The sequence below is a fragment of the Engystomops pustulosus genome, chromosome 4 (assembly GCF_040894005.1).
Source record: "Engystomops pustulosus chromosome 4, aEngPut4.maternal, whole genome shotgun sequence".
NCBI classification, from domain to species: domain Eukaryota; kingdom Metazoa; phylum Chordata; class Amphibia; order Anura; family Leptodactylidae; genus Engystomops; species Engystomops pustulosus.
The window spans coordinates 207,290,472-207,317,885 of NC_092414.1; the positions used below are offsets into that span (position 1 = coordinate 207,290,472).

General features: G+C 51.9%; 2 protein-coding genes across 2 annotated transcripts; both read right to left on the reverse strand.

The window, feature by feature from the left end:
* Positions 1-3,860: 3,860 nt before the first annotated feature.
* Positions 3,861-10,133, reverse strand: DCAF15 (DDB1 and CUL4 associated factor 15). The gene is made up of 13 exons (XM_072149742.1): positions 9,960-10,133; positions 8,607-8,704; positions 8,352-8,487; positions 6,524-6,630; positions 6,109-6,230; positions 5,874-6,032; positions 5,361-5,786; positions 5,137-5,228; positions 4,930-5,058; positions 4,686-4,771; positions 4,507-4,611; positions 4,307-4,422; positions 3,861-4,213 (listed from the first exon to the last, which is right to left on the reverse strand). Exons 1-13 carry the CDS (start codon positions 10,107-10,109, stop codon positions 4,158-4,160), a joined length of 1,782 nt encoding a protein of 593 aa, XP_072005843.1. The 5' UTR covers positions 10,110-10,133; the 3' UTR covers positions 3,861-4,157.
* Positions 10,134-14,647: 4,514 nt separating this feature from the next.
* CC2D1A (coiled-coil and C2 domain containing 1A) lies at positions 14,648-27,012 on the reverse strand. Its single transcript, XM_072149743.1, has 29 exons — positions 26,824-27,012; positions 23,358-23,481; positions 23,115-23,215; positions 22,661-22,729; positions 22,089-22,220; positions 21,632-22,010; positions 21,433-21,551; positions 21,154-21,226; positions 20,837-20,905; positions 20,551-20,681; positions 20,116-20,188; positions 19,788-19,945; positions 19,578-19,665; positions 19,265-19,437; positions 19,078-19,188; positions 18,752-18,810; positions 18,298-18,414; positions 18,153-18,220; positions 18,014-18,072; positions 17,842-17,893; positions 17,662-17,761; positions 17,506-17,596; positions 16,194-16,325; positions 16,051-16,106; positions 15,918-15,978; positions 15,713-15,839; positions 15,307-15,383; positions 15,107-15,154; positions 14,648-15,027 (listed from the first exon to the last, which is right to left on the reverse strand). The coding sequence occupies exons 1-29, from the start codon at positions 26,884-26,886 to the stop codon at positions 15,007-15,009; spliced, it is 2,931 nt and encodes a 976-aa protein (XP_072005844.1). The 5' UTR covers positions 26,887-27,012; the 3' UTR covers positions 14,648-15,006.
* Between the last annotated feature and the right edge of the window lie 402 nt (positions 27,013-27,414).

Consider the following 27,414-nt stretch of genomic DNA (forward strand, 5'->3'; position numbering starts at 1 on the left):
ATGGAGAGCCCCTCCAGTGCCAGCCCGCCAGTTCTCAGTGCCATGACCGTATATATAGAAGCTATATACTTCGCAGTCTATCCTTTATGCTGCCAAATGTGATGTATGTCGCTGGCCAAATTCAGTGGTGACCTACAAATCTGACTTAGGGGTGGACTACAAGCCTCAGCATGCCTGCCTGGCATTGTAGCCCCTCACGGGCTGGACAGCTGCAGGGTGTCTACCTCTGATGTAAATCTGTGACATGTTCTGATTCTACTGCCTTAAGCCCCCGTCGCCCTCCTCCCGGCTTGTATTCCTGTGGATAACACGACTAACGTTAATTCTATTGAATATTGTGATCTTGTGGCAGTGGGACGCGCTCCACCCCACTCCATGGCCTTACATGTCTCTCGTCCGTCAAACCTGTGTAATCCGCCGTCTATATGGGAAGAGGAGGCAATGTATTTTGTATAAGCGATATATATATATCTCTGAATCTTAGTTTTGTGTCGATATAACGAAGGGGAGATGGGAGAGGAACTGAGGGGAGGAAACTGCAAGCAAAACAATTTTCTAACCTTTTGTAGTATTTCTTAAATACACAATAAATTTTTGCTGTGTTCTGTAAGTAACAGAAGACAAGTTATTTAAGGGGATGAAATATTTACAAGGAAATTATGTTCAGCAACATCGTGAAGCAGGAATGTGGAGGGGGGACTCCCCTAAAATGGTCACTGACACCACAGTCGCCCTTTCCCTCTGATCAGAAGCAGAAGAGCTTCACTACTGAGCAAGTACAGTCATGGCTATAAGTTTTGAGAATGACACAAATATTATATTGTCACATAATCTGTTGCCCTCTGGTTTGTCAGATGTTTTATCACATACAGAAATACAAGTGCAATCATATTATGGGGAACAAAAGCTTTTATTGACAGTGAGGAGGAGTTACTGCTGCGAGTCAGTATTTGCAGGACCTCTCCTTCTTCTTCAGGACCTCTGCAATTCTCCCTGGCAGCTCTCAATCACCTCCTAGACCCAATCCTGACTGATCGCCGTCCATTCCTGCACAATCACTGCCGCTTTGTGTCACCATTTGTTGGTTTTTGTTTGTCCTCCCGGCTCTTGATGATTGACAACAAGTTCTCAATGGGATTAAGATCTGGGGAGTTTCCAGGCCATGGACCCAAAATCTCTGTGTTCCCTGAGCCATTTAGTTCTCCCCTTTGCTTTATGGCAGGTGCTCCATCATGCTGGAAAAGGCATTGTTCATCACCAAACTGCTCTTGGACGGTTGGGAGAAGTTGCTCTTGGAGGACATTCTGGTCCCATTCTTTATTCATGGATGTGTATTTAGGTAAGACTGTGAGAGCCGATTCCCTTGGCTGAGAAGCCGCCCCACACATGAATGGCTGCAGGAGGCTTTACAGTTGGCATGAGACAAGACTGGTGGGATCGCTCTCCTTGTCTTCTCCCAACAAGATGTTTTCCAGATGTTCCAAACAATCGGAAAGGGGATTCATCAGAGACAATGACTTTCCCCCAGTCCTCAGCAGTCCACTCTCTGTACCTTTTGCAGAATATCAGTCTGTCCCTGATGTTTTTTCTGGACAGAAGTGGCTTTGCTGCCCTCCTGGACACCAGGCCTTGCTCCAAGAGTCTCCGCAGTCTCACAGTGCATGCAGATGCCTCACACCTGCCTGCTGCCATTCCTGAGCTCTGCACTGCTGGGAGCCCCATCCCCAAGCTGAAACACTTGTAAGAGACGCTCCTGGCGCTTGCTGGTCCTTCTTGGGTGCCCTGGAGCCTTTTTGGCAACAATGGAGCCTCTCTCCTTGAATTCCTTGATGATGTGATAGATTGATGACTGAGGTGACATCTTTCTAGCTGCGATACTCTTCCCTGTTACGGCAGTTTTGTGCAGTACAATGATGACTGCACACGTTTCTTTAGAGATCACCATGGTTAACAGAAGAGAAACAATGATGCCAAGCAGCAGCCTCCTTGTAAAGTGTCCAGTGGTGTGATGACAGATTGATGTCCAGCCCTGTCCTCATCAGCACCCACACCTGTGTTACTGGAGCCATCACTGACACCATGGCAGCTGCTCCTTTCAAGGCGCCTGCAATGAAGTTGAAATGAACTTTTTCCCCCAAAACACAATTTCTAGGCAAATATTGACTTTGCAATGAATTGCTCTTTATAACATCCTGGAGTATATGCAAATTGCCATTATAAAACCTGGTGCAGTAGACTTTGTAAAAATTAACATTTGTATCATTCTCAAAACTTATGGCCAGGACAGTACATAAAGTGCAGCCATATTCATGTCAACTAAAAGCCTGGATCTGGGTGCAGAAGCCACAGCTGATGTGACACATGCAGGCGGCTCCTCCATAACTGATAGCAGCGTTCATTGGGGCAGGAGGCTGGGTAGTGGTGAGTGCAGCGGAGAAGTCATCACTGCTCCCGTGTCCCTGGGAGTGGCAAGTACTTGTACTGCTCCGGGTCAAGGTGCCAGCGCATACAACTAGCAGGTACGCAGAGTGGTGCATGGAGGAGAGAAGAAACTGCAGGAAAGGAGAGGTCTCTATTATCATCATTGATTAGGAGACCCCTACCACTCTAGGGTCTCCACTATTATCTGCTCTATTTATTGCTGTACTGTGGTATTTGTAGTTTCTGCGGTGAGATTTTGTGCCATATGTTGGTTGTTGGTGCAGTCCCTTAATGTTGAGCAGTGAGACAATGCAGCCATTGGGCTAATAATAGTGAATCTCCACACACCCAAATCCATAGATCAGGAACAAAGACATTTAAAGGAAATTTTATAACTTTTTAATCATTTATTATATATTTGTGGAGTCCATTTTATCACAACTCCACAGTCCCTTTCTTGTAGTGATTATGCCAGTCCACATCATCAGGGTTTATTCACACATCCACGTGCTTGCCGGAGCGGGAAGGGTGAGCGCTCCTCTCCTCCCTCCATAGAAAGACATGTCCTATATTTTGCAGCACACCCGCCAAATTCGGTCGCTATCCATAGGGATACCGTGTGCTCACTGCAACGTACGTGACTGGGAGCCATAGACTTGTATTGTGGCCATGATCTACCCGTAGTCTGTGCAGCATGATGACAGCCGGCAGTGAGGCCTCCGCATGTAAATGGAGAGAGGAAGGGAGCACATGTCCTCCAGGCACAAAGCTTCACCTCCTGTGACTGATGTGTAACAGGAGCGCTCCCTGCTGGACAGTGTGCATCACTGCAGGCATGATTTGGATTCTAGAAATGTCTGCCCTGTGACATTTCACAGACAATAGGGAGAAGAAACCAAAAACGGCAAATAACGGAGAATTCTAAGGAAGCAAAATGAGAGACGCGAACAGAGCGCAGCTCCAAGGCCTCTCAATCACACAGCATACAGGATGGTACACAGAGGGGTCATTGCTCCGTATGGCGCCAGAATCAAACCCAGCTGAAATATCCGGAGATGTTTTCCAATGTCCTAGCGTGGAGACCCCATAAATGTTTATTAGGGGGTTCACTTAATGGCAGTGACCACATCTTCCACACTCACGGGTAGGGATAGATGTGTCAAATGTCATTTTATCTACTGGTTTTAGAGTTTAGGAACCTGAAGTCTAAATTATACAGTGTAATGCCCCCCCTTGCCGGTGCTAGATAGTGTCAGCACATGGGCTAGGGAGGTATTTGCACCCATGGTTCCTGGTAATTCCAGTAAAGCTCCTGCTGTTCTGTCTGGCCCCCAGCGAGTCAGTAAATGGAGATTCCCATCACACAAGTGATATGAGGATTACTACCACCACTACAGTAAGTGCAGGCACCCCAATAACAGAAGTCTAGGCTTCCAGAATGACACGTGTCAACAGAAATAATGAAATTTATTTCACAGAAAGAGACAAACATAACAAAAATGGATACATCATATATACACATATACATAGACATGCCGGTAATAAAACCACCTCTGCTCCTTTCTGGACTGACAATGTGGGAGGAAAACTAATAAAATGTGATCAGAGCAGCTCAGATCCTGACACATTGCTGTGGCCTTCCAGGAGCAGTCACTAGATGGCAGCATACAATTAATACAAAGGTCCGGGTGCAGCGATGGTGCTGAGGTAGAGGTCACTGCTCCAGGTGAGCGGGGTCACAGCACAATCCAGGTGTACCGCACGCTGTCAGCCAAGACCTTCAGAGAACAACCTGCAGGGGGCGAGAGAGACACATGAGAGACCAAATGTCACTGCTGGGGTCTCTATACGATGACCCCTCCCGAGTGATGTCCTGCTGCTTTACCTTTATGTAGCGCCTCATTTGTCATACGATTCACGTATCTGACGCTGCTTTCCGGAACCAACCACTTCATGACTGTGTCCACGCAGCTTTTCCGGTACGAGCTCCATACACTTCCACTGAGGAAAGATAGAAAAGCTGAATAAGAGACACAATAACTGAAGGGAAATTATGTGGGTTACTGAGGTCAAAGGGTTATTTACCTAGTCTGGCCTTTGACCTCAGTGAGGTCGTCCACGCTCAGGGTACTGAAGACTCCGGTGTGCAGGTTCCAGGCTACTTTTAAGCTGGTGTGATAAGTCTTAGGCCTGTAGGATGGACAGGAGAGGGGTGAGCGAGGATCAGCGGACAGCACAGGGCACAGCCGCCGCATGTCACCCACCTGAACTGAGAATCCCCTTGTGGATCAGGAAACGCGAGCAGCAGGAGGCCGATGTTCATTATCACCTGGTTTGTCTCTGGACACATCTGTGAAGACAACAGGTGCAGATTAGGGTCAGTGCAGCCTTTATGTCGTCAGGTCAGCAGTGATTGAGGGCTACGATGCTGGGAGTCCTGGTCTCAGACAGAGAAAGACTGCAGGCTCCCCATGAGGTCCACAATCCCGCTCATCACAGGCCACTCACCTCCAGGATAACTATATCATAGTCACTGAAGGAGCAGAACTGCCGGGACCAGGAGGCATCGTGTCGAATCACTTCATTGATAACGTACTCAAAGTCCAGGGTCAGCTGCTCCACGATGAGATGTTGGCCCTGGGGACACCAGATGGGGAGGTCAAACATGGTGGGTGATAAGCACAGAAGACACAAGATGAGGGGAAGGGTCTGCACCTGGAAGGAAGCCTTGTCATTCAATGGTTTCAGATGTTGTCCCTTCAGATCGGTGACCAGGAAAGGCAGCGAGATCTTGTCATCTTCATATTCTGCCGAGACTGAAAATGTTAATCTACAAGAAATCTCCGTGCACATTATCTCCAACAGACGGCAGCCCCCCAAATGCATCAGCAGGACGACCTCGCCCTCCCCTGTTCATAGTCCACACCCCATGCTCTCACCGCTTTCTCGGTCGGTCTCAGTCACCTCCCCCAGGACATATCGGAGCTGAGTGTAGTTGACGTAGCTGGGCTCCTCTGTGTGGCTGCTGGACCTCGCGGGCCCCTCGCTGATTGGTCGGTGCCATGTAGGGGATTCTGGGTCAGCGGGCCGGGAAGGACTTTGCTTGCTTGGTCCAGGTCGCTCTCCTTTGTCTTCAGTCTCCAGTCCGTTGGCCTCTCTGGCTCGTCGGAATATACCCGCCACAAATTCCCGAGCGCGGGTGACGGATGGGGGAGTCCCCAGATTAGTTGGGGAGCAGGGCTCAAAGGGAATAGGAGAGAGGCTCCTGGAAGAAGAGAGGCAAGGGCTGGATGCGGAGGAGCTGGGGGACCGGCCATGGGGTTGGCTCTGCTTGCTGTACAAGATCCGGCTGGATTCTTTGTCCCCTAATAGAAGACACAATAGAACATGAACTCCCCCCAAAATCAAGAGTGAAGAACAGGAACATCGCCTAAAAGTAGCCGACTGCTTACCTGCGGGGCGCACAGATATGGCACAGGCCACTAGGGAGAAGCTGGTGTTTAGTAGCACCACATGGTCCTTCTTCAGCTGGAACGCCGGCTGGAACGTGGGGAAAGGGTAAACCACCTGATACTTGGTGTGGAGCATGAAGCTGTGCAGCAGACATGGGCCTGGGGACAAACACTGCGTTACATCCAGCACAGGACTGCGCCAGCGATAGCATCACCACAGCTCCGCGTCTCCTACCTTGTGGGGACTCTCTGCAGTCTGTGCAGGGGGAGGTCGGGGGCGCAGACACCGCACTGATATAGATATCTCTATGGTTCTCATCGCTCATCATATTCATTAGCATCCCATTACCAGATGTGCTGAGGAAGACGACGCAAGAGAATTACCCTTCACTGCCCAATGAATAGTAACTGATCAGTGAGGCTGCAGGGACCCCCATGATCACAAGAAGGGGCCATTCATTTCTATGGAGGGCTAGTGTTCGGCCATTGCTGGCAATCCCATAGACAGTAAGTGCAGCCTCCCAATACACTCATTTAGGGGCCCCCCTCTGATCAACAGATTATTCGGTGCCGACCCCTTTAATAGTCGTGTTATAAATCAGAATATAACCCAATGTTATGTTTAGTTTTCCTTTAACAACGAGACTTACTTGAAGCCAAACACAATGACTTTGGAGCTGTCGCTCGGCCACTCACATACAGTCAGGTACAGGTCACTATAAATCTCCTCATCCTGGAAGAGGCGCACCTGCCGCACCTATAGGGGAGACAGGGCAGAGGTGGTGGGTACAGAACAGCGAGGAGGTGCCATACACATGGGCAGATATTATGTTAGGGCAGCGAGGAGGTGGCATACACGCGGGCAGAGGGGGGCAGCGAGGAGGCGACATACACACGGGCAGAGATGATGTTAGGGCAGCGAGGAGGCGGCATACACACGGGCAGAGATGATGTTAGGGAAGCGAGGAGGCGGCATACACATGGGCAGAGATGATGTTAGGGAAGCGAGGAGGCGGCATACACATGGGCAGAGGGGGGCAGCGAGGAGGCGGCATACACATGGGCAGAGGGGGGCAGCGAGGAGGCGGCATACACATGGGCAGAGATGGCGGCGAGGAGGCGGCATACACATGGGCAGAGATGGCGGCATACACATGGGCAGAGATGGCGGCGAGGAGGCGGCATACACATGGGCAGAGATGGCGGCGAGGAGGCGGCATACACATGGGCAGAGATGGCGGCGAGGAGGCGGCATACACATGGGCAGAGATGGCGGCGAGGAGGCGGCATACACATGGGCAGAGATGGCGGCGAGGAGGCGGCATACACATGGGCAGAGATGGCGGCGAGGAGGCGGCATACACATGGGCAGAGATGGCGGCGAGGAGGCGGCATACACATGGGCAGAGATGGCGGCGAGGAGGCGGCATACACATGGGCAGAGATGGCGGCGAGGAGGCGGCATACACATGGGCAGAGATGGCGGCGAGGAGGCGGCATACACATGGGCAGAGATGGCGGCGAGGTGGCGGCATACACATGGGCAGAGATGGCGGCGAGGTGGCGGCATACACATGGGCAGAGATGGCGGCGAGGTGGCGGCATACACATGGGCAGAGATGGCGGCATACACATGGGCAGAGATGGCGGCGAGGTGGCGGCATACACATGGGCAGAGATGGCGGCATACACATGGGCAGAGATGGCAGCGAGGTGGGGGCATACACATAGGCAGAGATGGCAGCGAGGTGGCGGCATACACATAGGCAAAGATGGCAGCGAGGTGGCGACATACACATAGGCAAAGATGGCAGCGAGGTGGCGGCATACACATGGGCAGAGATGATGTTAGGGCAGCGAGGAGGCGGCACGCACATGGGCAGAGGGGGGCAGCGAGGAGGCGGCATACACATGGGCAGAGGGGGGCAGCGAGGAGGCGGCATACACATGGGCAGAGGGGGGCAGCGAGGAGGCGGCATACACATGGGCAGAGGTGGCAGCGAGGAGGCGGCATACACATGGGCAGAGGTGGCAGCGAGGAGGCGGCATACACATGGGCAGAGGTGGCAGCGAGGAGGCGGCATACACATGGGCAGAGGGGGGCAGCGAGGAGGCGGCATACACATGGGCAGAGGTGGCAGCGAGGAGGCGGCATACACATGGGCAGAGGGGGGCAGCGAGGTGGCGGCATACACATGGGCAGAGGGGGGCAGCGAGGAGGCGGCATACACATGGGCAGAGGTGGCAGCGAGGAGGCGGCATACACATGGGCAGAGATGATGTTAGGGCAGCGAGGAGGCGGCATACACATGGGCAGAGGTGGCAGCGAGGAGGCGGCACAAACAGGGGGAGAGGTGGCAGCGAGGAGGCGGCACACACAGGGGCAGAGGTGGCAGCGAGGAGGCGGCACACACAGGGGCAGAGGTGGCAGCGAGGAGGCGGCACATACACGGGCAGAGGGGGGCATCCAGTACTCACCAGGCGCAGTTTTCTGTGCACTTGGAACTGCCACCAGTACAGGTGATAAGAGTAAAAGGAGAAGTCGTCATCCAGGACGTCGCTGGTGTACGATAACACAAAGCGGCCGCACTTGGAGAAGCCCAAGAAGACGTGACTGCAGGAGGACACAGACAGCAAATAACAAACCCACCTCCACCCCACCAAGAAATGCTTTACACTGCAGCAGCGCTTACTCCTAAGGCTCCCATGTCACACTCTGCAAATATCACTTACCCCTTCCGCAGGAACTCCTCATCCACAATATTGCGCAGAGACACACAGAGGCGCGGGGGAAGCTTCCGGAACAACCGAGGGGAGAGCTGTCCTGTGATCTGGAGACAACAAAGTGTTACTGTTACTTGCCATAACCTAAAATGCATAAGAGGAGATATAAGGGGGCACCCGGCATGGACATTACAGAGAGGGGGGATATAAGGGGGCACCCGGCATGGACATTACAGAGGGGGGGATATAAGGGGGCACCCGGCATGGACATTACAGAGAGGGGGGATATAAGGGGGCACCCGGCATGGACATTACAGAGGGGGGGATATAAGGGGGCACCCGGCATGGACATTACAGAGAGGGGGGATATAAGGGGGCACCCGGCATGGACATTACAGAGAGGGGGGATATAAGGGGGCACCCGGCATGGACATTACAGAGAGGGGGGGATATAAGGGGGCACCCGGCATGGACATTACAGAGAGGAGGGGATATAAGGGGGCACCCGGCATGGACATTACAGAGAGGGGGGGATATAAGGGGGCACCCAGCATGGACATTACAGAGAGGGGGGATATAAGGGGGCACCCGGCATGGACATTACAGAGAGGGGGGATATAAGGGGGCACACGGCATGGACATTACAGAGAGGGGGGATATAAGGGGGCACGCAGCATGGACATTACAGAGAGAGGGGGGGATATAAGGGGGCACCCGGCATGGACATTACAGAGAGGGGGGATATAAGGGGGCACCCAGCATGGACATTACAGAGAGAGGGGGGGATATAAGGGGGCACCCAGCATGGACATTACAGAGAGGGGGGATATAAGGGGGCACCCAGCATGGACATTACAGAGAGGGGGGATATAAGGGGGCACCCAGCATGGACATTACAGAGAGGGGGGATATAAGGGGGCACCCAGCATGGACATTACAGAGAGGGGGGATATAAGGGGGCACCCAGCATGGACATTACAGAGAGGGGGGATATAAGGGGGCACCCGGCATGGACATTACAGAGAGGGGGGGATATAAGGGGGCACCCAGCATGGACATTACAGAGAGGGGGGATATAAGGGGGCACCCGGCATGGACATTACAGAGAGGGGGGGATATAAGGGGGCACCCAGCATGGACATTACAGAGAGGGGGGATATAAGGGGGCACCCGGCATGGACATTACAGAGAGGGGGGATATAAGGGGGCACCCGGCATGGACATTACAGAGAGGGGGGGGATATAAGGGGGCACCCAGCATGGACATATCACTGACCCCCGGGGACACTGCTGCGCTGTGTGATCCTCTGTACATACGGGATATCTCTCAGGTTCTCACACATCTTCCGGTCCGTCACTCACCTTCACCCGGTCCAGTTGCCGGATAATATGATCCCTCGGGCCCCACTTCCGGCTCCCGCCGCTCCGGTCAGATTTCGAGCTCGGCGCCATTTCCCCGCCGGTTCTTTCGCTTCCGGCAACAAACTCCGCCCGACTTTCCGGTGATGTCATGACGCAGATCACACAGCCGCTGATTGGCTGGAAGAGAAGTTTGAGTGTGATTGGTTTAGCAGCACGTACTGCAGAAACACTGGCCAATCCGTGTGGGGGGAGGGAGCAGTCTCCATGGTGACAGACCAGACGCGGAGAACTGGTGCAGTGATAATGTTCTATGGTAGCCAGCAAGGCCCACAACACACACACCACCAGAGGGCGCTGCCCCCTCCGCACACACCACCAGAGAGCGCTGCCCCTCCACACGCACACCACCAGAGGGCGCTGCCCCCACCGCACACACCACCAGAGGGCGCTGCTCCTCCACCCGCACCACCAGAGGGCGCTGCCCCTCCACACACACCACCAGAGGGCGCTGCCCCTCCATACGGACCACCAGAGAGCGCTGCCCCTCCACACACACCACCAGAGGGCGCTGCCCTCTCCGCACACACCACCAGAGGGCGCTGCCCCCACCGCACACACCACCAGAGGGCGCTGCCCCCACCGCACACACCACCAGAGGGCGCTGCCTCCTCCACACACACCACCAGAGAGCGCTGCCCCTCCACACACACTACCAGAGGGCGCTGCCCCTCCACACCCACCACCAGAGGGCGCTGCCCCCTCCACACGCACCACCAGAGGGCGCTGCCCCTCCACACACCCCACCAGAGGGCGCTGCCCCCTCCACACGCACCACCAGAGGGCGCTGCCTCCTCCACACGCACCACCAGAGGGCGCTGCCTCCTCCACACGCACCACCAGAGGGCGCTGCCTCCTCCACACACACCACCAGAGAGCGCTGCCCCTCCACACGCACACCACCAGAGGGCGCTGCCCCCACCGCACACACCACCAGAGGGCGCTGCCCTCTCCGCACACACACCACCAGAGGGCGCTGCCCCCTCCGCACACACCACCAGAGGGCGCTGCCCCCTCCACACACCACCAGAGGGCGCTGCCCTCTCCGCACACACACCACCAGAGGGCGCTGCCCCCTCCGCACACACCACCAGAGAGCGCTGCCCCTCCACACGCACACCACCAGAGGGCGCTGCCCCCTCCACACACACCACCAGAGGGCACTGCCCCTCCACACGCACCACCAGAGGGCGCTGCCCCCTCCACACACACCACCAGAGGGCGCTGCCCCCTACACACACACCACCAGAGGGCGCTGCCCCTCCACACGCACACCACCAGAGGGCGCTGCCCCCTCCACACGCACCACCAGAGAGCGCTGCCCCTCCACACGCACCACCAGAGGGTGCTTCCCCCTCCGCACACACCACCAGAGGGCGCTGCCCCCACCGCACACACACCACCAGAGGGCGCTGCCCCCTCCGCACGCACCACCAGAGGGCGCTGCCCCCACCGCACACACACCACCAGAGGGCGCTGCCCCCTCCACACGCGCCACCAGAGGGCGCTTCCCCCTCCACACGCGCCACCAGAGGGCGCTGCCGCGCCACCAGAGGGCGCTGCCCCCTCCACACACACCACCAGAGGGCGCTGCCCCCTCCACACACGCCACCAGAGGGCGCTGCCCCCTCCACACCCGCCACCAGAGGGCGCTGCCCCCTCCACACACCCCACCAGAGGGCGCTGCCCCCTCCACACACGCCACCAGAGGGCGCTGCCCCCTCCACACACGCCACCAGAGGGCGCTGCCCCCTCCACACACGCCACCAGAGGGTGCTGCCCCCTCCACACACGCCACCAGAGGGCGCTTCCCCCTCCACACGCGCCACCAGAGGGCGCTGCCGCGCCACCAGAGGGCGCTGCCCCCTCCACACACGCCACCAGAGGGCGCTGCCCCCTCCACACACGCCACCAGAGGGCGCTGCCCCCTCCACACCCGCCACCAGAGGGCGCTGCCCCCTCCACACACCCCACCAGAGGGCGCTGCCCCCTCCACACGCACCACGAGGGCGCTGCCCCCTCCACACACGCCACCAGAGGGCGCTGCCCCCTCCACACACGCCACCAGAGGGCGCTGCCCCCTCCACACACGCCACCAGAGGGCGCTGCCCCCTCCACACACGCCACCAGAGGGCGCTGCCCCTCCACACGCGCACCACCAGAGGGCGCTGCCCCCTCCGCACGCACCACCAGAGGGCGCTGCCCCCTCCGCACGCACCACCAGAGGGCGCTGCCCCCTCCGCACGCACCACCAGAGGGCGCTGCCCCCTCCACACGCACCACCAGAGGGCGCTGCCCCTCCACACGCACCAGCAGAGGGCGCTGCCCCTCCACTCGCACCAGCAGAGGGCGCTGCCCCTCCACTCGCACCAGCAGAGGGCGCTGCCCCTCCACACGCACCACCAGTGGGCGCTGCCCCCTCCACACGCACCACCAGTGGGCGCTGCCCCCTCCACACGCACACCACCAGAGGGCGCTGCCCCCTCCACACACACCACCAGAGGGCGCTGCCCCTCCACACACACCACCAGAGGGCGCTGCCCCCTCCACACACACCACCAGGGGGCGCTGCCCCTCCACACACACCACCAGAGGGCGCTGCCCCTCCACACCCACCACCAGAGGGCGCTGCCCCCTCCACACCCGCCACCAGAGGGCGCTGCCCCTCCACACACCCCACCAGAGGGTGCTGCCCCCTCCACACCCGCCCCAGAGGGCACTGCCCCTCCACACGCACACCACCAGAGGGCGCTGCCCCCTCCGCATACACCACCAGAGGGCGCTGCCCTCTCCGCACACACACCACCAGAGGGCGCTGCCCCCTCCGCACACACCACCAGAGGGCGCTGCCCCCTCCACACACCCCACCAGAGGGCGCTGCCCCCTCCACACACGCACCACCAGAGGGCGCTGCCTCCTCCACACGTTAAAGTGAGCACACCAGAAATAAACTGGTGCACGGAGTTGATGCATTTTCTTCTTGCTGCAGATAGGTGGCGTTCATCAGTGACCGCCACATTTTGTTTTTCTATAATAAAGGTTTGATGTAGACCCTCTAGTGACCCGGTGACCCCTCACACAAGGTTCTTCAATGGTTGATCTATGGAGATTACATTATTTCTGACTATACATTGTTCTCCCCCAGAGCTCCCATAGACATGATACAGACATGCAGGACGCCCCGTCATCCTGTGCAGTGTGCCCGAGACGCCCGACACATACACAGACGATGCCTAATACATTATATTTATTGAAAAGTGGACAATCCCTTTAAGGGAATTAAACTCTCGACACATATTATAGAAGGTGAAGGTCCGTGTGCTCCGTGCAGTGCCTCCACCTGTCCTAATGGCGGATGTGAACAGTCCAGACATTGACTCGTATATAGAGTATTTATTCTCCATCATGGCATATACAGTATGTGCACAATGCATAGTATTCAGTAACATAGCAGCCGCGGGGGGGGGGGGGGGGGGGGGGGGGGGGGTTGGGGGGGGGGTGAGTTGGGGGGGGGGGTGAGATGGGGGGGGGGGCAGCCATGTGGACTCACTGGGGATTTTGTTTGATATAGAAGACGGACGCCCGTTAGTAAGTGATACGAGTGTGGAGTCTGCCTACATCTCTACAAGTCACTTAGGCACAGACAAGCCCTATGTACTATCAGCCTGTAAGGCGGTGCCCTGCCCTTTAAGGGGCCCTTCATGCAAGTCTCCAGGCTCTTCACAGGCTCTTAGCATTCATTGCTCTGTATCTTTGCTGGATCTCCAGGAGGGTCACAGAAGGGAATAATGATGCACTGGGGAATACAGACCGGTGTCCACCAGCAATATGGCCGCCCTGTGAGTATAATGCTGGATATTTACTATGTACACACTGCTGCCATAGGGTGCGCTGCCATAGGGTGCGCTGCCATAGGGTGCGCTGCCATAGGGTGCGCTATTATGTGACTATGTGCACTCAGCAGAGGTAATTGTGTCCCCATTACACATCACATCCCATTCATTCTCCGGGTAAAGGGTTTCCCAACTTAGTGATATCAGACGTCATCAGACTCCAGTGCCAGAATCAACAGCTCCATTTTCTGTGTAGTGGCTGAGCCATGTTACTACAGCTGCTATTCATTTGAGCTGCAGTTGCCGGGAGTGGCCACTAAACAGAGAATGGAGCTGTACGACCTCCCTGTTCTTTGTAAGAATCACTGGGAGTCATGAGTTCTGGATCCTTATTGATCTCATATTGATGATCCATCCTATGGATTTATGATTTCGGAATAGGCCATTAATGGTTAATTTGGTGGGACAACAACAACAAAACCCCCCACCGATCAGTTATACAAGGTAATGGAAGCCACGGGCTGAGGGCATGTAAATCAAGGGTTACACAGCGGATGGACCTGTTAGCAGAATGTTATTGGGCTGTTATGTGCTGGGATTTCCTGCTGGGGATGAGGCAGAGAGAGCTGCCTGATCCAGAGTCTCCCATCAAACAATAATCCTGATGATTTAGCAATGGTGTAAGTCGTGCGCTTCTGTCTGCAGCGTTTTATACGTTAACAATCCAGTTACCACCAGTAATGAGGGAGGTGCAGCACCGCAGGGCACCGGTACATAAAGGGTGCGGCCCACACATGATGATGGGGAGCATGGAGCTGCCATGTTGTTTGTAGGTCTTTATTACTGTTCCATGATCATCTACAGTATAATCATATAATTTACACATAAAATCTCATACAATCACACAATGATAATGTGGAGTGGAGGATGGGATGAGAACACACTCACACTCGCTGCTGGTTCACTGCTAGTGCATTAGTGTAGCCGAGTGTTAACAAAGTGCTGGAAAGGTCTGATTGTCACCGGAGAGGATGGCATGCCAATGTAGTGTGCTCCAAGGGATAAGGCACTGGTCCCCTATTTCTATGGGAGTCTATGGAGAGGGAGGGGGATTCATGTAAACATCTGGAAGAGCCTCCTGGGGTTGGATCTCATCTTCACCTGGACATTTTCTGCAGCTGGTAAGAGAATAGCAGAGGGGTCAGAAGTGATGTCATCCCACCCCCCAGCGCTGCACCACTCCTCCTGTGTACCTACCTCATTGCTCACAAGGTTCCTCTTGTATAAAGCCTCCTTGGCTGCTTCCTATGAGACAGTGAAGACATCATCAATACATTGATCCCCTGCAGAGCTGTAGTGCGGTATACAGGGGTATATAATACAGTACAAATAATACAGACACAGCAGAGGATTACACTATGGATCTGCACAACACCACCAGGGCCATGGCCACTTACCCTGTTCCCCTCTTGGCCCAAACGCCGGGCAGAATCAGAGTAAAGCTGCAAGTAACGTTCTAGCTGACGGACATATTCTGAAAATGAGAGAGAACCTCTGTCACATACAAGCGCTTATAAAAGGGATCTGTCTGCATTGATAGATTAAGGTATTGTCCCTGGAGAGAGGTGTAATCATACTGGTGTATATTGTTAGTAACAGCAGGACTATGAAAAATAATTTACATTCCAGGATTGTAGCTTCTCTGGAGGAATGTCCATACAGTGCTGTGCTCTTAGCTCTCTGCATGGCCTGCTCCACAGCCGCTCCGCTCCATTGAGTGAAAGCAGCAGCGGGCTGCTGGAGAATCCATTTTCACAGTCCTGCTTCTACTAACAATATGGTACATAAATGATTATGTCTCACCAGTGCGGATGGCAGGTCCTCCCTGGCGGAGCAGCTGCACCTGTTGCTGGCTGCGCTGAGTGACATCATTAAGCAGAGTGATGAGGTCATCAGGAGGGGAGCGGTGCTGCTGTCTGTACACAAGGATCTAGAGAAGAAGAGGAAGAGATTGTCATTAGAGGATACAGAAGACAGCGAGGTCTGTAGATGGATATAATGTACCTACCTTCTTCTCAAGCTTCTCCTTCTCAAAGGCCAAAACGCTCAGGCAGTGCAGGGTCTGGGGGCTGAAATATAGATAGAGGGGTAAATAGTAAAATATCACAGGCCATACAAACCCTCTAACACTGTGCACCCACCTACTGGATGGGGATTTCAAGGGGGTTGGTGGTTTGGATGGTTTTGAAGCCGGAGCCTGTAAAAGTCATGAAAAGGGATGTGTCAGTGAGTGGCACCAGGGTGGTGAGGCTGGCACTGGCTGGCGCCCTGAGAAGGGCATTACCGGAGGGAGGCTGATAGGCTCAATCACCAGCCACTTCTCTGTGCTGCTGCTCAGCTGCTGGGATGTGAAGGGCTCACGTATTCGCACGCACACCTCTAGTTTACCCCCTGTGGGTCTGCGGCCCTCCAACACCTGGAAGAGAAGAAGCCATGTTATCTGAGATGAGGAGGGAATAAGGTCAATTACAGGATATCAGTTATATGGAGGGGAGGGCAACGCATACAGAGGGCGGGCGTGGAGGGGCAACGCATGCAGAGGGCGGCGTGGAGGGGCAACCCATGCAGAGGGCGGGCGTGGAGGGGCAACCCATGCAGAGGGCGGGCGTGGAGGGGCAACCCATGCAGAGGGCGGGCGTGGAGGGGCAACCCATGCAGAGGGCGGGCGTGGAGGGGCAACCCATGCAGAGGGCGGGCGTGGAGGGGCAAGCCATGCAGAGGGCGGGCGTGGAGGGGCAAGCCATGCAGAGGGCGGGCGTGGAGGGGCAACCCATGCAGAGGGCGGGCGTGGAGGGGCAACCCATGCAGAGGGCGGGCGTGGAGGGGCAACGCATGCAGAGGGCGGGCGTGGAGGGGCAACGCATGCAGAGGGCGGGCGTGGAGGGGCAACGCATGCAGAGGGCGGGCGTGGAGGGGCAACGCATGCAGAGGGCGGGCGTGGAGGGGCAACGCATGCAGAGGACGGGCGTGGAGGGGCAACGCATGCAGAGGGCGGGCGTGGAGGGGCAACGCATGCAGAGGGCGGGCGTGGAGGGGCAACGCATGCAGAGGGCGGGCGTGGAGGGGCAACGCATGCAGAGGGCGGGCGTGGAGGGGCAACGCATGCAGAGGGCGGGCGTGGAGGGGCAACGCATGCAGAGGGCGGGCGTGGAGGGGCAACGCATGCAGAGGGCGGGCGTGGAGGGGCAACGCATGCAGAGGGCGGGCGTGGAGGGGCAACGCATGCAGAGGGCGGGCGTGGAGGGGCAACGCATGCAGAGGGCGGGCGTGGAGGGGCAACGCATGCAGAGGGCGGGCGTGGAGGGGCAACGCATGCAGAGGGCGGGCGTGGAGGGGCAACGCATGCAGAGGGCGGGCGTGGAGGGGCAACGCATGCGTGGAGGGGCAACGCATGCAGAGGGCGGGCGTGGAGGGGCAACGCATGCAGAGAGCGGGCATGGAGGGGCAACGCATGCAGAGGGCTGGCGTGGAGGGGCAACGCATGCAGAGGGCGGGCGTGGAGGGGCAACGCATGCAGAGGGCGGGCGTGGAGGGGCAACGCATGCAGGAGAGATGTGTAAAGGTAATAAATAAAGGGATGATATTGAGGAACTTACCTCAAGAATATCCCGGACCTCACAACTGCTCTCTAAAGCCTCCAGCTTGAGGTGCGCTGATCCTAGCACCCGATCTGACTTGAAGAGTCCCCTACAGACGTAGCACAGAGTTAATACTGACCATGTATATCCTGCCCACTGTCACCCATCACTTACCCCTTCTGGATGACTTCAAATTTGATCCCCTTGGATTGTATCGCCCTCTTCAGGCCACGGTGATTCCGATTTATCTGCAGATTGAACTTCTCTTTATAGACTGGAGACATAGGGGCACAGTGAGATGTGGGTATACACATGGTTAAAGGGAACAGTAAGAATCCCCAACACCCAACAAACCTGGAGAGTTAGTCCCCTTTATGACACTGGTTTTATCTCTCTGCGCTTCCTCCTACAAGGATAAAACAAAATATCAGATGGTACGGCCTATGATTGCAGATTCCCTTTCAGGTCCAAGCTATAATAATCTTTTATTAGCTGTACACCTCTATGGCTGCACAGCTCCTCTTACCGTACTGGGATAAGCAAATTCAAAGCGCACAAAGGTATCCATGTCACTGGGGGATGACCCTGGAACAAACAGAAAATGGATTAGCAGAAAGCAGAAGCATAAGAAATCCAGAGAGATGTGAGAGCTGGACTTGTGATACCTGTGGGTAAATTGACCGCTTTGCTCACGTATAACACAAGATCCGAACTGTTCAGTTCTGGAAATATCCTGTAGGGGGCAGACAAGAGTGAGACAGTGCCTAGGACACCCTGACACATATCCAGGAGTGAATGTCATAGACTTACTTCACAACACTGATGGTCCTCTCCTCGTAGTGACAGCGCGGCACCGGAAGCCCCCGAGCATGGGCCTGCTTCACTATCTCTATGTACTTCATACACTCCTCCGCCAGCTTCTCATATCTGGAGATAAAGCAAAGTGTTAAAGGGGATGTCCCAGTATGCAATGTTATCCTCTATATAAGATATGCTGATAGGTGACACCCTCACTGGTCACTAGAATGGGGTCCAGTTTATCCTAATAAATGGAGCAGCAGGTTAAGCATGCACAATGCCGCTCCATTCAGCGTCTATTGTACACTGCAGTACCATTGATTAAAGGGAATGCGTTAGGGTGTCCAGTGTTAGGACCTCCAATCCTGTAATAACTAGGGGATAAGAGAGTAAAATAAGTGAGGGGAGAAGGACGGCACAGCTGCCATGAAAATTAGTGGAAGGTAACAGATCGGGACGTACTTACTTTGCGATCTCTGTGATGTTACCCAGATGAGTGAATTGCTGAGAATATGACATACACATCTGCAGGAGAAACAGTACAGGAGAGACGTCAGCTATCACCGGTGGCTCCCTGATGTAGGTTTAGTAGTGCCCTGTATGGAAGTAACTGAGAAACCTCATGAGTTGTTATAGCAGAGGAGAGCAGCCAGTTCTTGCTTCAGTTGGTGTCCTCACACTGCTGTGCTCTTAGATCTGCACTGGGCATTAGCACAGAGGCAGGACAGCTGCTGCTCTCCCCTACTATCCTCAACACAAGAGAGAAAAGACAAGGAGGTTAGATGGCCCCACCTCATGCTGCTTCTTCAGCTGCTCCATCAGCTTGGTGTACTTCTCGCTGCTCTGGCCTCTGCCCTGACGCTCCAGGGTGAAGTCGTCCTGGTTTACTGGAGCCGGTGGCACCTGAGGAAGACAAAGCCAACTCAGACCCTGTGTAAGTGCTAGGGGTAGTCAGAGCGCGGCCAGCGCAGGTCTTTACCTTGGAGATATCTACAGGCAGGCCTCCCCGTGCGGCCTCCAGCATGGGCTCCAGGCCCTTGGATTGGCGCAGGTACATTTTGGCCCCCTCCATGTCTTTGTGCTGCTTGGAACGGAGGGCGGCAGTCAGGAGCTGCTTCTTTCTTCCTTCCAAAAAGTGGAGCTGCTGCTGAGCTGCAAGAGAAGGAGGAGAGGGGTGTAATATGGATGTAGGAACAGTCCCTTAATCAAGCATCAATGGAGTGAATAGGTGCAGGATTATCACACAGTCATACACAAGTATACAGAGCTGTATAAATCACTGTAGGACTCACCTTTTCCAGACAATTTTGGACTCTTAGGGGGAGAAGGTTTGGGTGCAGCTGGCTGCAGACTAGACCCAGGCCCGGGCCGGACGACCGGCTGTAAGGACAAGGAAAGAGGAATTACAACCAATCCAGCACCAACATACTCCACTTTTCCATATGCAGATTGGACTTATGGTGTGTACTGGTAGAGAATCCCTTTAAGCATGTTTGATTAACCTTTTGAGCTCCAGAATGCGCTGTCTGTTCCTCGTCATCGTCATCATCATCATCGCCATCTCCCTCCTGCTGATTGGCCAGCTTCATAGCCGTCTCCAGCACACCCACCAGGCTTTGCTCCTGGGGTACCGCCTCAGATCCCTGAATTGGTGGGAATCCTAAAAAAACAAGTAAAAGAAAGCAATTAGTTGAAGGCAACAATGGAGGACAAGCTATGGAGTGCTTTGACGTGACAAATACACTGATGTTAGAGATAAGCTGTCGTGCAGCAAGGTTCATAGTGAGTGGTATATTCTGTGGTGTCCCTCCTCATGTTCTTCATACAGACCTGGTGGCACTGGCAGCTCGGATAGGTTGACTTGTCTTCCCGCCTTGTGGCTTCTTATGGCGTCTTGGTATTGCTGGAAGGAGGAGGAGACAAAACATTCTTCTTTATTTACATGGGATAAAAAAAATTAAAGACCAAATATATTTCAAAGCTAAGTATTGGTTACAACTGTATTCAGTCCAAACAATACTCTTAGCAGTAAAAGTTTCTCCTGTGCAGGGTTTGCTTCAATGTATCAGTACAGACTATATAGATTTTCCTGGGGAACATTGTGTTTATACCGGGGACTAGATATTTGGACAGGATATGATTGTAACAAAATTTCAACTGTGAGCTATACAAAGCCTGTACAGTTAATGTAATTAATCAATTTTTCACGTACACTGAGAGCAAGCAGAGATCTTGAAAATGTTGTAAATAAATCCCCGCTCTCACCTTCACTATGCGCTCATGCATCCGTCCCTTGCGATCGTCTCCCTTGGCTTTTGCCTGCTCTGCGGCGCTGCGGTAGCGCTCCATCCTCTGCTGCAGGGCTTCCATGGTGTCTTTGGGGGGTGGAGGTAATCCTGGAATGTCACATGTACAATCACATGAATAACCTCCCTGATCACCGGCTCTGTATACCCTTCGTATACCCACATTGCTATTATCAATTCCGGATGATTGGATACCACATGAAAAGAATATGTATATTATTACAAAGCAGAAGTGTATAACTCACCTGAGGATGGGGAAGGATCTGTGCTCACTGGAGACTCAGGGGCCACCGGCTTACTGGGGGCCAATTGATCTATTCAGAGAGAAATTCATTAGTAATCCATAAATACAATGGCCATATCATCCTGTACTATATCTCTGGTATTAATCAGTAAAGGTTTGGCCAAAATGTAGGACCTCCAAAATTGGGGTTCAGGTTGCTGGAGAAAGACATAAGCAATGCCATAAAAGGCAGTGAACATGTTCTCCTGACCTAAAACCCAACTGGATCTAGCCACAGCCGAAAGTTGGGAACAGTCTTTGTAATTCTATGTAACTCACTTGGTGAAGGGGGGAGATTAACCAAATCCACCGGCTGTCCAGAATCTAATGCAGACAACACAGGATCCAGCGACTGTAAGAAGGAGAGTAGAGTAGTGCAGCAGAGAAGAGTCATATTTCATTACAACCAATAAGGCTAACAAAACAGCTTTTATACATACGCTTAGCTATGACTTTAGGAAAGTTGGGTGACTGTACAGAGGATATTATCTGCACCCAGCTTTCCCAGTAATGGATATAATGCTTAAAGTCTCAATACATGATGGGTGAGATGTTCACCTTTGCGACGCGGAAATACTTTGTGGCCAGCTCTATGTCCCCCTGCTGCTTGCTCTGAACAGCCGCCAGTTTATATTCCTTCTGGAGATCCATCACTCGGCTCTTGTTCTCATCTGATGCTGCAGGGAAAGAGCGACAAGTGAGTAACCTCCAAGTAACCGCAGTCACATCTGATGTCAGCATAGTACAACATACTGACCTGGGCTGGGAGTGGCTGGAGCAGATGACATGATGGGGGCTGCCATGGTCACAGGCTGTGGAAGGCTTTGGGGCTTCATGGGCACTGGAAGAGGGGTCTTAGTGGGTACCGGAGGAGGGCTTTTGGCAGGTACTGAAGGAGGGGTCTTGGTGGGTACCAGTGGAGGGGTCTTAGTGGGTACCAGTGGAGGGGTCTTGGTGGGTACCAGTGGAGGCGTCTGTGCTGGGACTCCGTTTACCGCAGGGGGGTCTGGTGTGACCAGAATGGCAGGTGGGGATGCAGGACCACTTGCAGCTTTCCCTGTTGCCACTGGTGGAGGGATATCTTCTGTGGGCACAGAGCCACCCTTCTTGACAGTACGAAGCATGCCCTCCAGAGTCTGGGGGGGATATGGAGAGATGGGTGAGGAAATAGGGGAGAGATACACGGCAGAGACATCACTCTCAGGACACTGTACCTTTATGCCGCGCTCGTATCTCCTGGCTTTGCTTCCTTCCCCGGTCTGTTTGGCGTTAATCAGGGCTTCCTTGTACATGGCCAGACGCTCCTGCAGTGTGCCCTCCATACCCCCAGCTGAAGCGGGCATAGCCTGAGGTAACCAGTATGAGTAAGCAAGTGGCACAATTATGCTGGGCACCAGGAAAGAGAAGCAGCCGCACCAGTTACCAGCCCCACTACTACACTAATGGGGGGGGGGGCAGAATTTGCCCCTAACTGCCCCTATCCACAGGGGCCGCCCGGTTCCAGCAGCAGCTCTCCAGATATTCAGGTCTCATCGGATGAGATGTGTATTGGTCATTCCAGAATGAATGGTGTGTGACTGCTGGATAGTAGTGATTTTGGAGGAAGCCATTAATATAATGTTTATGGTGATGTCATCACTCTCCCCTAATCAGGGCGTTAAGTATTGAGCATGTCCTGTGTGCATATGTATCTATATAGTCAGGGGGATGAGCTGTCAGCTCACTGAGTGCATCGTGACCTTTCATCCTAAAGAGATATTTAGGGAATTAGGGGTATGGTGCATACCTGTGCAGGTGGAGGGGTCACTTTTGGCTCTTCCTCTTCTTCTTCGGCCAGTACATCATTCAGTTCTGCCTGTAAATGACACCAAGAGCTGACAATCTGACCGCAAAAGGTCAAATTTATACCCCAAATAATTTGTCAGGGTGAAAAATCCCTGAACTACTCCCATCTCTGGCCAGACGATGGCATTCTGTTCTTCCACTTGCCCTGAACTATATGCATATAATGGTCTCACTCATTAATGAGGGTGGGTGCCTAGGATAGGGGTCCTACCCCAAATAACATAACTTGCCCTGAACTGCCAGTAGGGGGCGCTCCGCTGCAGATGATTGGTGGAGGTAGACCATACGCCTGAGCTTTATCTGTATACAGCAAATGTGCAGAAACCTTGTACCAAGGCTGCATGTGGGCACCTGATGGGGGGCACATACTTTAGGACAAGCCAGTCCATACTCACCATCAAGTCTTCATCGTCTTCCACGTCGTCATCCACATCCTCGTCGAGGTCCTGCATGCACAGCGCTGCCATCCGCTCTATGTGCTCCATGGGGAGGGGGGCTGGAGGGACACATTAATAGCACTTGGGGTCACATGATCAGATCTGAGGTCACATGACCAGCCACCACTAACAGGTAAGTCCCCGGGTACATACGGAAACAGTAGATATTGTTAATGGAAGTGAGAAACCGCCACTACTCACTTTTCCCTTTGGGCTTCTCTTTCCTTGCAGCCTTATTAGCCCCAGTGATGGCCATGAGCTCGGCCTCCAGACTCCCATCATCATCCGAGTCTTCTGCTTCAGGAAAACCAAGAAGGAAGGGAGCCTGGAGGAGCGGATACAACATTACATACAGTAGTGGCAGGTAGGTGTGTTATATATATATACGGTAATGACAGGTAGGTGTGTTATATATAGGGTAATGACAGGTAGATGTGTTATATATAGGGTAATGACAGGTAGATGTGTTATATATAGGGTAATGACAGGTAGGTGTGTTATATATAGGGTAATGACAGGTAGGCGTGTTATATATATATACGGTAATGACAGGTAGGTGTGTTATATATATATAGGGTAATGACAGGTAGGTGTGTTATATATAGGGTAATGACAGGTAGATGTGTTATATATAGGGTAATGACAGGTAGGCGTGTTATATATAGGGTAATGACAGGTAGGCGTGTTATATATAGGGTAATGACAGGTAGGCGTGTTATATATAGGGTAATGACAGGTAGGCGTGTTATATATAGGGTAATGACAGGTAGGCGTGTTATATATAGGGTAATGACAGGTAGATGTGTTATATATAGGGTAATGACAGGTAGGTGTGTTATATATAGGGTAATGACAGTTAAGTGTGTTATATATAGGGTAATGACAGGTAGGCGTGTTATATATAGGGTAATGACAGGTAGGCGTGTTATATATAGGGTAATGACAGGTAGGCGTGTTATATATAGGGTAATGACAGGTAGATGTGTTATATATAGGGTAATGACAGGTAGGTGTGTTATATATAGGGTAATGACAGGTAGGTGTGTTATATATAGGGTAATGACAGGTAGATGTGTTATATATAGGGTAATGACAGGTAGATGTGTTATATATAGGGTAATGACAGGTAGGCGTGTTATATATAGGGTAATGACAGGTAAGTGTGTTATATATAGGGTAATGACAGGTAGGCGTGTTATATATAGGGTAATGACAGGTAGGCGTGTTATATATAGGGTAATGACAGGTAGGCGTGTTATATATAGGGTAATGACAGGTAGGCGTGTTATATATAGGGTAATGACAGGTAGATGTGTTATATATAGGGTAATGACAGGTAGGTGTGTTATATATAGGGTAATGACAGGTAGATGTGTTATATATAGGGTAATGACAGGTAGATGTGTTATATATAGGGTAATGACAGGTAGGCGTGTTATATATAGGGTAATGACAGGTAAGTGTGTTATATATAGGGTAATGACAGGTAGATGTGTTATATATAGGGTAATGACAGGTAGATGTGTTATATATAGGGTAATGACAGGTAGGTGTGTTATATATAGGGTAATGACAGGTAGGTGTGTTATATATAGGGTAATGACAGGTAGGTGTGTTATATATAGGGTAATGACAGGTAGGTGTGTTATATATAGGGTAATGACAGGTTGGTGTGTTATATATAGGGTAATGACAGGTTGGTGTGTTATATATAGGGTAATGACAGGTTGGTGTGTTATATATATATACGGTAATGACAGGTAGGTGTGTTATATATAGGGTAATGACAGGTTGGTGTGTTATATATAGGGTAATGACAGGTTGGTGTGTTATATATAGGGTAATGACAGGTAGGAGTGTTATATATAGGGTAATGACAGGTAGGTGTGTTATATATAGGGTAATGACAGGTAGGCGTGTTATATATAGGGTAATGACAGGTAAGTGTGTTATATATAGGGTAATGACAGGTAGGAGTGTTATATATAGGGTAATGACAGGTAGGCGTGTTATATATAGGGTAATGACAGGTAGGTGTGTTATATATAGGGTAATGACAGTTAAGTGTGTTATATATACGGTGATGACAGGTAGACGTGTTATATATAGGGTAATGACAGGTAGGCGTGTTATATATAGGGTAATGACAGGTAGGTGTGTTATATATAGGGTAATGACAGGTAGACGTGTTATATATAGGGTAATGACAGGTAGGTGTGTTATATATAGGGTAATGACAGGTAAGTGTGTTATATATAGGGTAATGACAGGTAGGAGTGTTATATATAGGGTAATGACAGGTAGGTGTGTTATATATAGGGTAATGACAGGTAGGTGTGTTATATATAGGGTAATGACAGGTAGACGTGTTATATATAGGGTAATGACAGGTAGGTGTGTTATATATAGGGTAATGACAGGTAGGCGTGTTATATATAGGGTAATGACAGGTAAGTGTGTTATATATAGGGTAATGACAGGTAGGAGTGTTATATATAGGGTAATGACAGGTAGGCGTGTTATATATAGGGTAATGACAGTTAAGTGTGTTATATATACGGTGATGACAGGTAGATGTGTTATATATAGGGTGATGACAGGTAGATGTGTTATATATAGGGTAATGACAGGTAGGTGTGTTATATATACGGTAATGACAGGTAGGTGTGTTATATATAGGGTAATGACAGGTAGGAGTGTTATATATAGGGTAATGACAGGTAGGTGTGTTATATATACAGCAGCGACAGGTAGGTGTGTTATATATAGGGTAATGACAGGTAGGTGTGTTATATATACAGCAGTGACAGGTAGGCATGTTATATATACGGTAATGACAGGTAAGTGTGTTATATACACAGTAATGACAGGTAGGTAGGTAGGTATGTATATATACGGTAATGACAGGTAAGTATGTATATATATGGTAATGACAGGTAGGTAGGTAGGTATGTATGTATATATATGGTAATGACAGGTAAGTGTGTTATATACACAGTAATGACAGGTAGGTAGGTAGGTATGTATATATACGGTAATGACAGGTAAGTATGTATATATATGGTAATGACAGGTAGGTAGGTATGTATGTATATATATGGTAATGACAGGTAAGTGTGTTATATACACAGTAATGACAGGTAGGTAGGTATGTATGTATATATACGGTAATGACAGGTAAGTATGTATATATATGGTAATGACAGGTAAGTATGTATATATACAATAATGACAGGCAAGTATGTATATAGATGGTAATGACAGGTAAGTATTTATGTATGGTAATGACAGGTATGTATGTATATATACGGTAATGACAGGTAGGTAGGTATGTATATATACGGTAATGACAGGTAAGTAGGTATATATACAGTAATGACAGGCAAGTATGTATATATACGGTAATGACAGGTAAGTATTTATGTATGGTAATGACAGGTATGTGTATATATATATATGGTAATGACAGGTAGGTATGTATATATATATGGTAATGACAGGTATGTATGTATATATATATATGGTAATGACAGGTATATATATATATGTGTTAATGACAGGTAGGTATGTATATACACGGTAATGACAGGTAGGTATGTATATATATGGTAATGACAGGTATATAGGTGTGGGTAGACGGTAATAAAAGGTCGGTAAATGAGCTCACCGCTCTGCCCGGTTGCCCAGGCCTCCCTTTTCCTCCTCCCCGCTCTTCTCTCCGGCCGCTCATATTACTCACTACCGTAAAAACAAGTAAGGATAACCGGGGACCACTTCCGTGTCTGGCGTCACGTGACTGGGACGGGACTACAACTCCCGGCGAGCACCGCGGCTTCCTGAGCTTAACGCATCACGTGATCAGTACGTGGTCAAGGCGGGAAGGACAGTGCGGCGCCTGAGCGGAGCGGCCGAATCTGTGTACAATCCTCATACACAGCGGACCTGCCGTCACTGACTGACCACTGTAAGGGCCCTAATATACAGTATATACTGCTCCCGCCACTATAGAGAATAACTGTGTATATCAGGAGCCTATCCAGGCTGTGTACTCATGTCATATATATACAGTGTATACTACTCCCACCTTATACTTATGTCATATATATATATATACAGTATATACTACTCCCACCCTATACTCATGTCATATACAGTATATACTGCTCCTGCCTTATACTAATGTCATATATATACAGTATACACTCACCGGCCACTTTATTAGGTCCACCATGCTAGTAACGGGTTGGACCCCTTTTGC

What these genes read in the sequence shown, in the direction of transcription:
- CC2D1A (XM_072149743.1), bottom strand. Translation starts at nt 26,886, where the DNA reads ATGAGCGGCCGGAGAGAAGAGCGGGGAGGAGGAAAAGGGAGGCCTGGG. An exon ending in CGAGCTGCCAGTGCCACCAG is followed by an intron (nt 19,946 to 20,115) that starts GTCTGTATGAAG and finishes TTGTTTTTTTAG; the next exon opens with GATTCCCACCAATTCAGGGA. An exon ending in AGGACCATCAGTGTTGTGAA is followed by an intron (nt 18,221 to 18,297) that starts GTAAGTCTATGA and finishes TGCCCCCTACAG; the next exon opens with GATATTTCCAGAACTGAACA.
- DCAF15 (XM_072149742.1), bottom strand. Translation starts at nt 10,109, where the DNA reads ATGACATCACCGGAAAGTCGGGCGGAGTTTGTTGCCGGAAGCGAAAGA. An exon ending in GTCATTGTGTTTGGCTTCAA is followed by an intron (nt 6,231 to 6,523) that starts GTAAGTCTCGTT and finishes CGTCTTCCTCAG; the next exon opens with CACATCTGGTAATGGGATGC. An exon ending in AAATGAGGCGCTACATAAAG is followed by an intron (nt 4,214 to 4,306) that starts GTAAAGCAGCAG and finishes CGCCCCCTGCAG; the next exon opens with GTTGTTCTCTGAAGGTCTTG.